This window comes from Rhea pennata, chromosome 17 (assembly GCF_028389875.1).
Source record: "Rhea pennata isolate bPtePen1 chromosome 17, bPtePen1.pri, whole genome shotgun sequence".
NCBI lineage: Eukaryota > Metazoa > Chordata > Aves > Rheiformes > Rheidae > Rhea > Rhea pennata.
Window position 1 is genome coordinate 15,115,479 of NC_084679.1, and position 12,158 is coordinate 15,127,636.

The 12,158-nt window shown below is 38.6% G+C and overlaps 1 protein-coding gene across 7 annotated transcripts in view; it reads right to left on the reverse strand.

Moving 5' to 3' along the window:
• Positions 1–12,158, reverse strand: part of MORC2 (MORC family CW-type zinc finger 2) — a 44,702-nt gene that overhangs the window by 12,288 nt on the left and 20,256 nt on the right. For all 7 annotated transcript variants that reach the window (XR_009960166.1, XM_062590118.1, XM_062590119.1 and 4 more), the window contains 6 exons: positions 10,190–10,269; positions 6,206–6,288; positions 5,180–5,265; positions 1,517–1,657; positions 760–914; positions 433–561 (listed from right to left, as the gene is read on the reverse strand). Coding sequence is in view for 6 of the 7 variants with exons in the window: in XM_062590118.1 (XP_062446102.1) it covers positions 433–561; positions 760–914; positions 1,517–1,657; positions 5,180–5,265; positions 6,206–6,288; positions 10,190–10,269 (674 nt within the window). In the remaining variant the exon portion in view is untranslated. The remainder of the gene's footprint in view (positions 1–432; positions 562–759; positions 915–1,516; positions 1,658–5,179; positions 5,266–6,205; positions 6,289–10,189; positions 10,270–12,158) is intronic.

A 12,158-nucleotide genomic window follows, 5' to 3' on the forward strand; every position in this document is an offset into this window, starting at 1 on the left:
CTCACATTGCATTTGAAAGATGACTGTAATGATTCCCTTCTGTGCTCACATCTGGTATTGTCTAGTTCATCAGAACACAAGCTACTTGAACACTTTCCATCCACTGCCTATATGGAAGTTTTATATTTTATTTTAGTGTAGGGATGAAATGGCTTTGGTCAGTCCTAGTTCTGTAAAAGTACACCTGAAGAATATCATAAATAATAAACTGTTGAGGAGAGGGATCTTATGTCAAGATGTCCAAGTGTACCATCAGATGCAGGCAAAGGGGAACTTACAACAGGAGAGAGGCCCTCTAAGAGGATCATGGCTGAGAAGCTCATCTCAGAAGTCTCCTACCCATTAGCTTCCCCTAAACTCCAGCTAGTAGTTCCCTCCCTCCTCAGTAAAGATCAGCCTCCTAACTGCAGCCATCTGCTTGGTCAGACGCACCACACTGAATTGTGGTAGGAATTTCCATGGCTCTTCGGCGTTTGTAGCGTAGTTCGCTAGATGGAGGCTGGTTCCAGTTTGCTGACAAATAACCAAATTCGTCCCAGAACTTGATGATACCCCTCTGGGCTGCAAAACAAACAAACAATCCCCCGTTCATTATGGAACCATAAATCAATGGATCCATACAAAAAAAAAAAAAAAAAAAAAAAAAAAAAAAAAAGACAAAAAACAATCACCTTCACTCTTGGCTGCCCTTACCCTTAATTCCCCTCCAGTTGCCCAAGTTTTCCCTTCTCACCCCTAGTAACCGTGAAGCTTCATTACCTATAGCAACATCCTTCCAATACTGAGCCAAGTGCTCTCCCATGGCCTTCAACAAGTGTCGATACTCTTTGGCATCAGCAAAGTCTTGTTTATTATGGGTTGGCTCCAAAACCAAATAGGGTACATCCACCACACCTACCACTCCACCGCATGCCCTGAAAGAAGATGTACAGTTACTAACATCATTAAACTACTAGGTCATTGTGCAGAGAAGCAATATTAAAACAGCAAATTACAGCTATGCATTCATGCATTCCTGCAGCAGTACTATTTTTGATTTATCATCTTCCTAAACCACTCAGATTTGAGCTGGCATTCTGAAAAAAGTAAGGTGGGGGTCAAATACCTCCTTTTCTGTATTGACCACAAATAAATTTTTGTTTTCAAGATGTATGTGCTCTGTTCCTAGAATGAGGTAGTATTGCTACCTGTATTCATTTGTTAGCCCACAGAGGAAATGTTCAGACTCAAATACCAGTACTGAGCACAAAAGCCTTGTTCTGCTGCAGGTATGGACCAACATCTTGATAGAGAACTGTCTTCTTTGTGAAATGTGAAATATTGGGAAATATTTAAACATATTTTGTCAGAATCTAAATCTTTTCACTAAAGGCTGACAAAATGAGTGAAGCCTCAAGTTCATGAAAAATGATTATATTCCTTACAGAAAAAGTTTATTACACTTATAAGTCTAAGTCACATATAGGAAAATGTCAGGCTTAAACAAAGATTACAAAAAAGATTTCCAAAAACTCACATGCCACCCTCCAGCTGTGGGCCCACCTTCTCATACATCTTTATCAGTCGACTGCAATTATAAATGAACATGCCATCCAACTCACGCTGCTCAATATTCACACCAAAGATGAAATTCAGTTCTTTTGGTTCCTTGAGTGCCCTGGAAGAAAACAAAACAGAGCTTCAGAAATGCAATACAGATACCGATTTGGGCTAGATGGTATCTGTTCAGCTACTTGGCCTGGATACATTTCCTCTTTCATAAAAAGATTCTGGTTTTTATTTCAGATGCACTTTATCAAAAAATTGTATTTGACTAGAGTCAAATACACTGGAGAGCGTAAGTCTGTACCTAACAATGTGAGGCATAAGTTACTTGGGTTAGTATTTTCTAGATGTGTACCTCTACACTATACAAACCACAGAAATTAAGATTTTGATATAAAACTACAGTCTCAATATTTAGATTCTGTGGAAGTTCTCATAATTGCAAGCTCTGTAATACTATTTCAACAAGTTCCAAAAGCTGAGAGACTGCAACACACGTGAGAAGCAGGATTTTCTTGAAATAGCAGGCCAGCAATTTGCATGACTTCTACCTTATCTATTTCATAGCTAGCTAACAAAACTTGGCCTCAGTTATGCTTCTGAGGATATATGAACTTCTGAACCTGCATCTTTGATTATCAGGAATTTTATCTCCTGTAATGCAGAAAACCTTTACAGATTTAGATCCATGTTATTAAAAAAAAGCTTGTTTGTGTTTTATTTTGTATACAGAATTATCACTATATAACAGACTCAACTACGTAGGTTCCTTAGCTTCCGTTAAACACATGTTGAACATTTTCCATACGGCGATTCTTCCATTTTAGGCTTAAGGCAGCATCAGACATAAGCCCCAAACTTCCAATAATTAGAAGTAGTAGTCTATGCTACTTTCTACCCACCCCTCTTATTTTTGACTTCATATTTGTATTTCTCATCAAAATCCTCAACACTTAAGTGCTTTACACCCAATTAAGAACTTGACCTCTCTTTAAGTGATTAATTGGAGATACTTGGAATTCTTTAAAATAATCTGTTGACTGTCTACAAGAAACTGAATTGTGTATTCATGATCACTATATAATAACCTACAGTTAAAAGATGGAAGCCTGTCCTAATGTTCAAGCAAGTTAAAAACAATCCCTGAAATAATTGATTTCATGCCCATTTTTTGTTTTCATGAAGTCATCTTCTTACCTACCTAAATGAATATGTAATCCTTAAATTTTAAAAGGAAGTTCTGTTAAAGTTCCTTTCTACAACTGTAAGGGACCCAGAACAGAACCACAAAGGCTAAAATGCCCCAAATCAAGAGGCAGAAATCTCTTCCAATTTACTATCATATTTTGAGATTTACCTTGTCTGAAAGCGAAGTTGATAGATGTTTCTTCAGATTTTTAAATTAGATGTGAAGGAGATAGCAATGTGTGGAAAAAAGACATTCAGTAGAGTAGGACTGATGTGTTGGTTTACAAGGCACATTCAGTAAAATAGGTTGATGTGCTGGTTTACATTAACTTTTTTTGATAACAAACATCAGAAAGAATGGTCATCTTGTTAGCAGAAAGCATATTCACTGAATTCATCTAAACTGATCATTCATTTTACAAGCAGCTATAGACTCACAGAGAGATTATTCTTTAGTAGATGACAGTAGATGACAACCTAAAAGAAGTTACCAAGATGACACTTGGAATAGCAGCTTTCAATAACTTTAAACCTAAACATTTGCTAAGAGGTGTTTTGAATGCTATCAACAGAGAAACAAGGCTGGAAAATATCCATTTGGTCTCATCTGATTGAGTTGGACAACTCCTGTCATTTGAGGGTGCATTAGTTGTGGCAAAACAGAAGACCCCTCACTCCTACCTCAGGCAAGGGATCAACTCTAGCTTTCTAACTTGGAGAGAAGGATGTAGGGCCTTGAATTTCATGTAAAAATGTGCATTCTTCTATGAAGAATGAAAAAATGCCCTTCTTAAAGACAACAGGAAATAAAATAATCTTCCAAATCATGGAAAAATAAATTGATAGTACAAAGCCCAGCCAGTTACCTATTAGAACAGACACTACAATCCTTATAATAGCTGCTGGATTTATCATCTGAATTTACATAGGTTTTGGGAGCTTTAGACAGCATTTGTTTCAGTAACTTGTACAACACCCGAGAAAGAGTAGGAAATGGTTCTAGAGCATCCTCTATAACTCAAGAGCTTACTGAGAGGCTACAGAATTTGATTTGCACAGAAGGATTCTGATATCTGTATATCTTTCAGGAATTTGTTTTCTAGATTAATTATAAGATTATGGAAAAGTTGGACCTTCTAAAAAGTATTTCTGATTATCGAAGATCAATGCAGGTATATGCAGGAATTTACCTGCCAATATAGAGCTGGTTGATCATTTGGTAATTCTAGGTCAGAAGTACAAACGGTCAAGGCTGTACATGAATTAGGACAAAAGTTTTGCCTTGTTTATTAGTTCCTACATCTATTCTCAACATCACATATTTGAAACCTGGCTAAATAAATTTTTTTGGGAATACCTACAAAACGTTTTACCAAATAAGAGCTCATTCAGATTTTGTGGCCTACTCATTCTTAGAAATCAAGCAGAAAGAGCTGTTGAAGAAATTTTAGTGTGTAGATGGAAATGAGAAATTGAAATTAAAAGGCATACAAATGCTATTCTCAAACAAAGCTCTATGCTCATCATTCAGCTTTTTAAAGAAAAAAGTGTTTTCTTCATTGAAAGAAGGTTGGAAACCCTTTCAGAAGCTTTTACTTCATGCAGTAATATCATCAAAACTAAGAATTAAAAGATGATTTATGTACATGAAAATGAAAGAAAATGAAAGAAAATGACTTCTTGTAATTGCTGCATTTTCCAAGTTGTATCTCTAACACTTTTGAGTTCAAGTTGTTTTTCTGTTTTTGTTTTTTTCCTGAAATTAAGAGGCATTATATCTATCTCTAGCAATAAGTCTGGAATACTTCTGACCTGTAATGTAAATTAGCATGCAAAACAAACCAAATGGTATATGCATATAAAATGTATATAGAAATCCCAATTTTTCTTAGACTCAGCATCTAATAGATTTGTGTTTCAAGCTATGAAATGCATATGACAGGTCTGCAGAAAACCTGCATACAAAGTGAAATATTCCTGTGAGTATATGAATAGCAAACTCTGTTGCTATTTTGTTGTAATTTAACTCTAGTTAAAATTATTCCTCTTGATTTCATGGCACGGCCTGTAACAGAACTTAATAAGTTTTTAGAAAACCACTTCTGCAACTCTAAAAGCCATTTCACTGCAGTTTGCTAACATCTGTTTGCCTACCTGCATCTTATCCATAGATGAAAACCAAATTAAGCAAAAAAATGAAAAAAGCTGATGGAGAAAACTGCTAAGTGTCCACAAAAAAAAAGGGGACGGGGGCAAAATTCAAAGACTTCATTCAGCAAATGAGAGGGGAATAGCAAAAGCAATCAGAAGAACAAACTCAAGCCCCTTGGTTAAACTGGTGATCAGAACTGCTCACTCCACCACACAAAGCAAAGTAGAAGAAACATCTAAGCATATAGAGTGACCAGCCTGGGAAAGAAAGAGCTTTCAGTTGCCTTGTACTCACCGCTGCTTTGCATCCTTGATTCTCTTCTTGACATCAGCCTCCCTGCGCATGGTGATTGCAGAGTTTTGGACTTGACGTAATGTCACCTGCAAACAGATATCACATAGCAAAACTAAAATTAACCCACTTCTACATTTTCCCCCCTTCAGGAAGATATCAGAAGTGTTTTAAATGTAAAGAATTCACTAACTGAAGGGAATAATTAGCACTATGTTACATTTATGGCAGCATCTGTTGCTAGGTCATTTAAACAGCTACACAGTTGACTGGAAGAAAATACCTATTCAACAAAAACCACAGGGTAGAGTGATGGAGACAAAACATTCAAATACTGTTTTTTCACTAGATCTCGCTGAACAGTAAAATGATTTGAAACAAATGTCACTCGCTGAACCCTCTGGCATGTCCCAAAATTCTTCTTCCCTCCCAACTACCGGCTAGGTCTAAGCCAGGCCTTACCCACCTTTCAAGAGCCTGTCGTATCACCACACAAGCTCTGGCTTCACAGGGTACCATTCAGAAGGGGGAAAAAAAGGAAAACAAGCAAAAAAAAAAAATCTCAAAAGTTCCAGCAACAGTTTGGGAAAGCTGAGGAGCAAAGTGCAACAGCCGTAAGAAGGAACCGACAAAAATTATCAAATTTTACTTCTATTCAAATGCTTCATGTTGCCCATGCTGCTTCTTCAGAGAGCGTCATCAACTAAAGTATCTCCACAGCAGAACTCACACACTGTTAAAGGACTGCCTTCCCATTAGATACATACCGAAAGTTGTAAGCATTGCAGTGTCAGCATGCCTCTCACTTAGGTTGGAAAACACACCAATTTAAGCATGCTCTGTGGTCATAAGACCATGGAATGAACACTGCTGAAACTTATGTCCAGCAGGAACATCTCCTTCACCCACATATGACAGTGCTAAAAGCAACCGAACAGCTGAACAGCACAGCTCTCTGCTCCAAAACCACAGTTATGAACCTTCCCCCAATGCTTAAAATTCAATCTGCCGGAAAGGCAAAAGCCTCACCCTGGACTCCCGTGTGAGATCCCCTCCTAGGCGCAGTTCTAGTGCACGGGCTTTACTCTCTGCCTCTCGAGCCTTCTCCTCCGCTAAAACACATGGAAAACACTGTATTAACCATTCAGAAGAGACAGCATACTATGAGGCATCCATTTCAGCTAACAGATTTCCAGAGAGCCGTTGCTAGATTTACACAGATAAAGGTAACACAAGAAGGTACAACAATCAAACCTTAACATGAGAGTAGATCGTTAACATGGCATCTTAAACTTGATCAGAAGTTGCCATCAACACTGGCATAACAACAGGTCTAAACTCTGTAAAAGTAGGTTTAAGGAAAGATCCGTAAGGTAAATGGTGAGGAACTGGAAATGGTAAAGACGTAAGTGGTCCTATCCGGTCTGCACAGAAGTATGAAAGCAGAGAGAAAAGCCTCAATATTGCCACAAAATGAAAACAGCACTCAGACTTGAAAAGGAGGTACAAAGAGGTAGTTTACTTGCATAGACGATGGGAAGAGACTACTCTGATAAATACTTTTATCTTCAATTATCACTTGATTTTGTCTGAAGAAACCCAAATTTGTGCCCCAATTAAAATAGCACGTAGTGCTCTAAAAACCTACTACTAACGCTGATCTTCATGTTTACCACTTGGAGAAATTCTTCCTCTTGTTTCTTTTTCAGACTATCAAAAAAACTGCCTGACAAGCAGTACACACCAATTTCATACCACTTAACAGTCACTTAAAAACGTCCCCAGGGAAAACAGCTGAAGCAGCAGGCCTGTACCCGAGCTGCAGAAAGATGGCAGCAAGGTTACAGCCACATCCTATGAGCCATTCCTCTTTCTTCTCCCAACAGGAGGAAAGCTTTTAGCTAGACCATACTAAAATAGCAATTGGCTCCTTGAGACATTTCTCCAAAGACCAGCACGCAGTCAGCAATTGTGTCTGTATTTCTGTACAGAATTTTCTACAGAATTGTAAAGTCTGGTTGATCTAGTGAGGATTTCGTAACTGGCATCCCTTGTTCTGAGTGCTGCAGCTGGGATTACTCGTGGACACATTTTTGTTGTCTGCACGTACAGGAATGCAAATAGGTACAGTGACTATACTTAGATTATTAAAATAAAAATCACCTTCCCCTTCTATGCAGTGTTACATTTCAATTTTGCTGCATCAGATCTCACAAAACCATCCTCTGCTGTGAAACTCAGCTTGCCAGGCAAGTAACAGCAGAATTGCACTGTATGATCAACTTAATCTTCAGAAGAGATGGCTTAGGATAACATTTAAATGGAAGAGCCTGCAGACAGCTTAAAAAAATTGGTCCAAACTTATATGGTAAGAGTTGCTGGATTAAGCGCAACTATGTCCAAAGACAGTGAGGTCTGCCCATATGGAGCAGGCTCAAACCTGCTTTGGTAAAGAAATGACAGCTGAGAAGATGTGTTTGGTAGAAAACCCCACCCCCCCTAACCTGGGCAATAAACATACAGGAGGACATGAATTTGGATTCTAGCTACAAGTGGTAACAGGCATGGCATGCCAACGGCAAGTCACTGGTCACACCAAAGTACTCTGGACTAATATCAAATGTGGAACATAGCTGTTAGCGGCTTTCAGTAACGGACACCTATATAACTCTCCAACTTCTTCATTTGTTTGCTTTTTAAACTTTTAAGAGAATTTCTTGCAAATAGGCAACAGCAACACCTAGATGCCTGAATATAGTATTCAGCCTCCCTTTGGCAGGCATGCAGAAGATGGCCTTTGGTAGCTACGTTGCCCAGGCACAGTACTCATATCCTGGAATGGCTGAATGGGTCCACTTGCTCCCTTAGGGCTTTGGATGGTACAGCTTATCACATGAGGCAGGATAACAGTTCTCAGGGAATTAACAGATGCATGTCAAGTCGTTGCAGGTCTTTTGGAATACCAATTCCTAAACCCATTTTGTTTTGCATACAGGCTCTGTAGTAAACATAGACCTACCAGCCATGTCACTGACAACCGTAGCTGCCCATACATTTTTCTTGTCTTGTAGTCACCTTTCAATTATCATTGGCTTTCTTTCAATAACCTCATAGGCTATTTCTTGACTTGTATCAATCCTTTTATTTCATTTCAGGAGCTCAGCTAAACTGCCAAATTCTGGTATGAAGGACACTATCAAGTGACAAAAAGATCTTCTGGTAACAATACAGAACACTACCCTGCCCATTTAAATCTAACCTTTCATGGCATTCCAGAAGTGTCTATGGATGGAATGACAAATCTTTAATATGAAGGATTCTAATACATCTCTAACAGATGGACACAGCACATTGTGGAACTGTGGTTAGCTCAAATGACAAACATTTCTCATGATGCATCTCTAGTTTCTCTAGTAGAAGAAAAAACTGCAAATCTTTCTCTCGTGAAGATCCCTCATGAGAGTGGTGTGTATACTCACAGAAATATATGCTAGTAATAATAAAAAACAAAACAAAACAAAAAAAAAAAACAAAAAACATATTCTCTACCAAGAGCAGAAAAGCAGTACTACTTTATATATTAAATACACTTCATAACAGATGAAACGGTAATTTCTCTAGAAACAAATAACTGAGATCTGTGCCACTGAAGCTAGGATTAATGGTAAAAATATTTTAGATCTGGAGGCTTTTAATAAACAACCCTTGCAGAAAACATTCTTAAATCTGCCTTTAGTTTTCATCTCCATGTTCACAGCCCTTTGTTCAGCACTCACTTCCACTACCAGAGGTAGCTTTGGTGCTAAGGCTAAGTTAAAGTATCAGTGTCAAGGGAATCAGTTCTTGGTAGCAGGCTACCGAATGGCAGTGTTCTTCAGTGTCAAGAAGCTCATCTTTTAAACATCATGAAGGTCTCAGGCTGTTTTGAGCCATGTTATTTACACCTTCTTGAAGAGAATACAAATGTACTGAACACCTACTTTGGCTATAGCACTCAATCTAAAAAAAAGTTAATATATGGGAACTCACGCAATGGATAAACGACTTAAACAACATACTTCCAAATCTACAATGTTAGATTGTGCTTCATGAGAGGGGGAGGAACACAGCAATTTATACAATTTTGCTCTACTGGTTTGGGAAGAGTCACAGGCACATTCCTCTTTATCACTTTGCACAGGTTGCATGTGGTCCTGGAATCCTCCTGAAGTTACATCTAATCTGAATGCATGTGCGCACACCTAAAGCAGCTGTGACACAGGAAGAGAAGGCACATGTCTCAGCAACACCATTTACAAAATTTATCAAAAAGAATGGTCAACACGTCTTACAGCTATAAGATTCTTCCTTCACCAGGGAATTTCTCCATCAGGAATGAGGGAGGCTACTTTATACACTAAATTTAGGTAAGTTTAACAAGGTTATATGTAGCATTTATATGCTCATGTAATACCTATATGCTAAGTATCCAATAATGTCAAAATAGGTTTTCTCCTAAAGACTACAGAACTTGAGAGGAAGGTAAGACTGGACAAACAAAAGGTATGTCTTGAAAAAAAAAATAAACAACCCAAACAGGATGCACTTGTACACACAGAACAACCCATATTAACTGGTAAAATAAAAATCTAGTTTTTGGTGACTGCCTCAACAGAGAAGGAACAGAAAGAAAAGAGAAAGAAGTAGTTAATGATATGCAAAAGATGAGGGCAGAACTATGGGCTAACAAGGAGGCAGCTTAGCAAGGCCTCAGACAGAACAGGTAGAAACAGCTGTAGGGATTATTCTGTACATCTGCTCCTCAGAGGAAGTAGTCTTAAGGAATGATGGAAGTTTCTCCCACTGTGTTGCAGTAAGACTAGTTCATCTGGAATCACTGTAAAAATAAATTTCCTAAGCAATCATAGTGATCACAAAAGCAAGCAATTTCAGGTCATATCAACAATGTAGCCTCTTTCTGTGCTTTCTTTCTCTACAGTAAAAGCAGGATGCATGGATAACCCAAAGACTCACCTATCCTTGCCATGTGCTCTGCTTTCTTCACCTCTTGCTCCGCACGAGTCTTGAAACGGTTTGAAGTATATTTGTACATCCTGTGATGATCAAAACTTATTAATCAGCAACCTCAGCAGTCAGGTCACACCATGATTTGATCATTCTATTAGAGAACAGAGCCTCCACATGCTACTCCAATCTTCTCAAAAGATTCAATAAACGAAGAATGAGGTTTAGGTATGAGTAACCGAGGGTACTGGGAAGTGCTTAGCCAAACCTTTTAAGTCAGAGATGCTTTAGCAATAACATCAACCACAGTGCCCCCAACGTGATCTGCTGGGGTATAATATAGTCCATAACCTTGGAATTTTCTACAGGGAAAAGAGGAACAAATTCTTTAGAAGTGGAAAGGTGGAGTGAACACATGGAAAGCTTCTCAATAACCTCCCATTACACATAAATAACCCTTCCTTTCTCCTTCAAATGACTGTCCAAAATGTGTAGTCTCACTGTGCATGCATCCAAGCAGTATCTCTCAACCCTCCAAGATTACCTCTAAGAATAGCTCTTACAAGAAAACCAAAGCAGAGAATTGGTTTGTCAAGAATTACATCCCATTTTGAAGCCTCAGAGTAGCAAAATATTTAGTAAAGGTCTGAGCAGAGCTTCAAGTTTCAGTTCTAAAGTTTCAGAACATTTTCATACACTACACAATCTGCTTACAACCTTGGAAAATGTGCTGAAGTTGCAGAGGCTCATTTGATCTCATTAGATCATATCAAATACAGATTGCAATCTAACTAAAACTATTTCAGAGTGAAAGAGGCAGAAGTCCACAAGTACACGTCACCTCCACATGGACACATGTAGTTGGGGAAGCAGAGACAACAACAAGAAGGATGATCAGAGCCTGCAGGAACCTAAGCCACCTTAGACACAATGGTTTGGATGTACCCAGAGGAAAATTCCATCCCTGAAAAAGCTTTATAGAAAAAAAGAAAGCTTAAGGGATCAGATCTCTCCAATCCTTAGCCAAAGTAAACATCACTAGAAACGCTGTTTTTACAGAGATGGGGAAGTATATAAGGACATAAGGCTTAAATGACCAACTCATTAATGTAGGAGTTCAGATCCTAGTAAGAGACAAGATCCCTCCAAACGGCAGATAATCCCTCAAGACCCATAAGTAATCACACTGCATAGATGAAAAGAGTTAGATATGTTTCTATGGGCAGATATTTGCAGATGTAGATACAGATGTCAAATAATCTCATTAAAAGAAAACACCTATTTTGAAGTTCAGAAAATTCATACCACAAATAGTCAACTTGATTACATTTGTGCAGGTCGTGCCCAATTTGTGCAATATAGCACATAAAAGTCGTCTATCTCTGCAACTTATTTTCTGCTATTCACAGGGACCTCCTTATTGGCAAGAAAGGCAGACAGGCACTAATTCTTCCAAGAACCATCCAACAACCATGTTAGGAGAAGGAGACCTGGGTTTTGGGTGGTGCAATCTTTTCAAATCCACTTTAGAGTGATTTAAGCTACCTGGGCCAAGAGACAGAACACGTCCTGTAAACTAGAACTGCTTTCAACATGTTGGCACAATTAAATTACCTCATCCACATCCAGCCTTACTTTCCTGAGAACAAACAGGAGAAACAAGGTGAAGATGAAAAGTCTCAACATGCCCAACTTTTGAGGCAGCAAAGTGATTGAAGTTTTCTCTTACCAGCAGAGATACACCACCTTCTTTTCATCAAAACGCAGAGGGGGCAATTGCAGGGTAATATAGAGAGTTAACATGAGATATCATCCCAAACCCCTCATGTACAAGACAGTTGCCAGTACCAGCTTTGTCTGTCTGCAAGTGTTCAATAACATGGTAAGCTAAACAGAGTCCACTAGTATGTATTTCTGCTTCCAGAAATACTGTTCCAGAGACCGACCACTTCAAGAAAAAAGGAACCACCCAGCCATT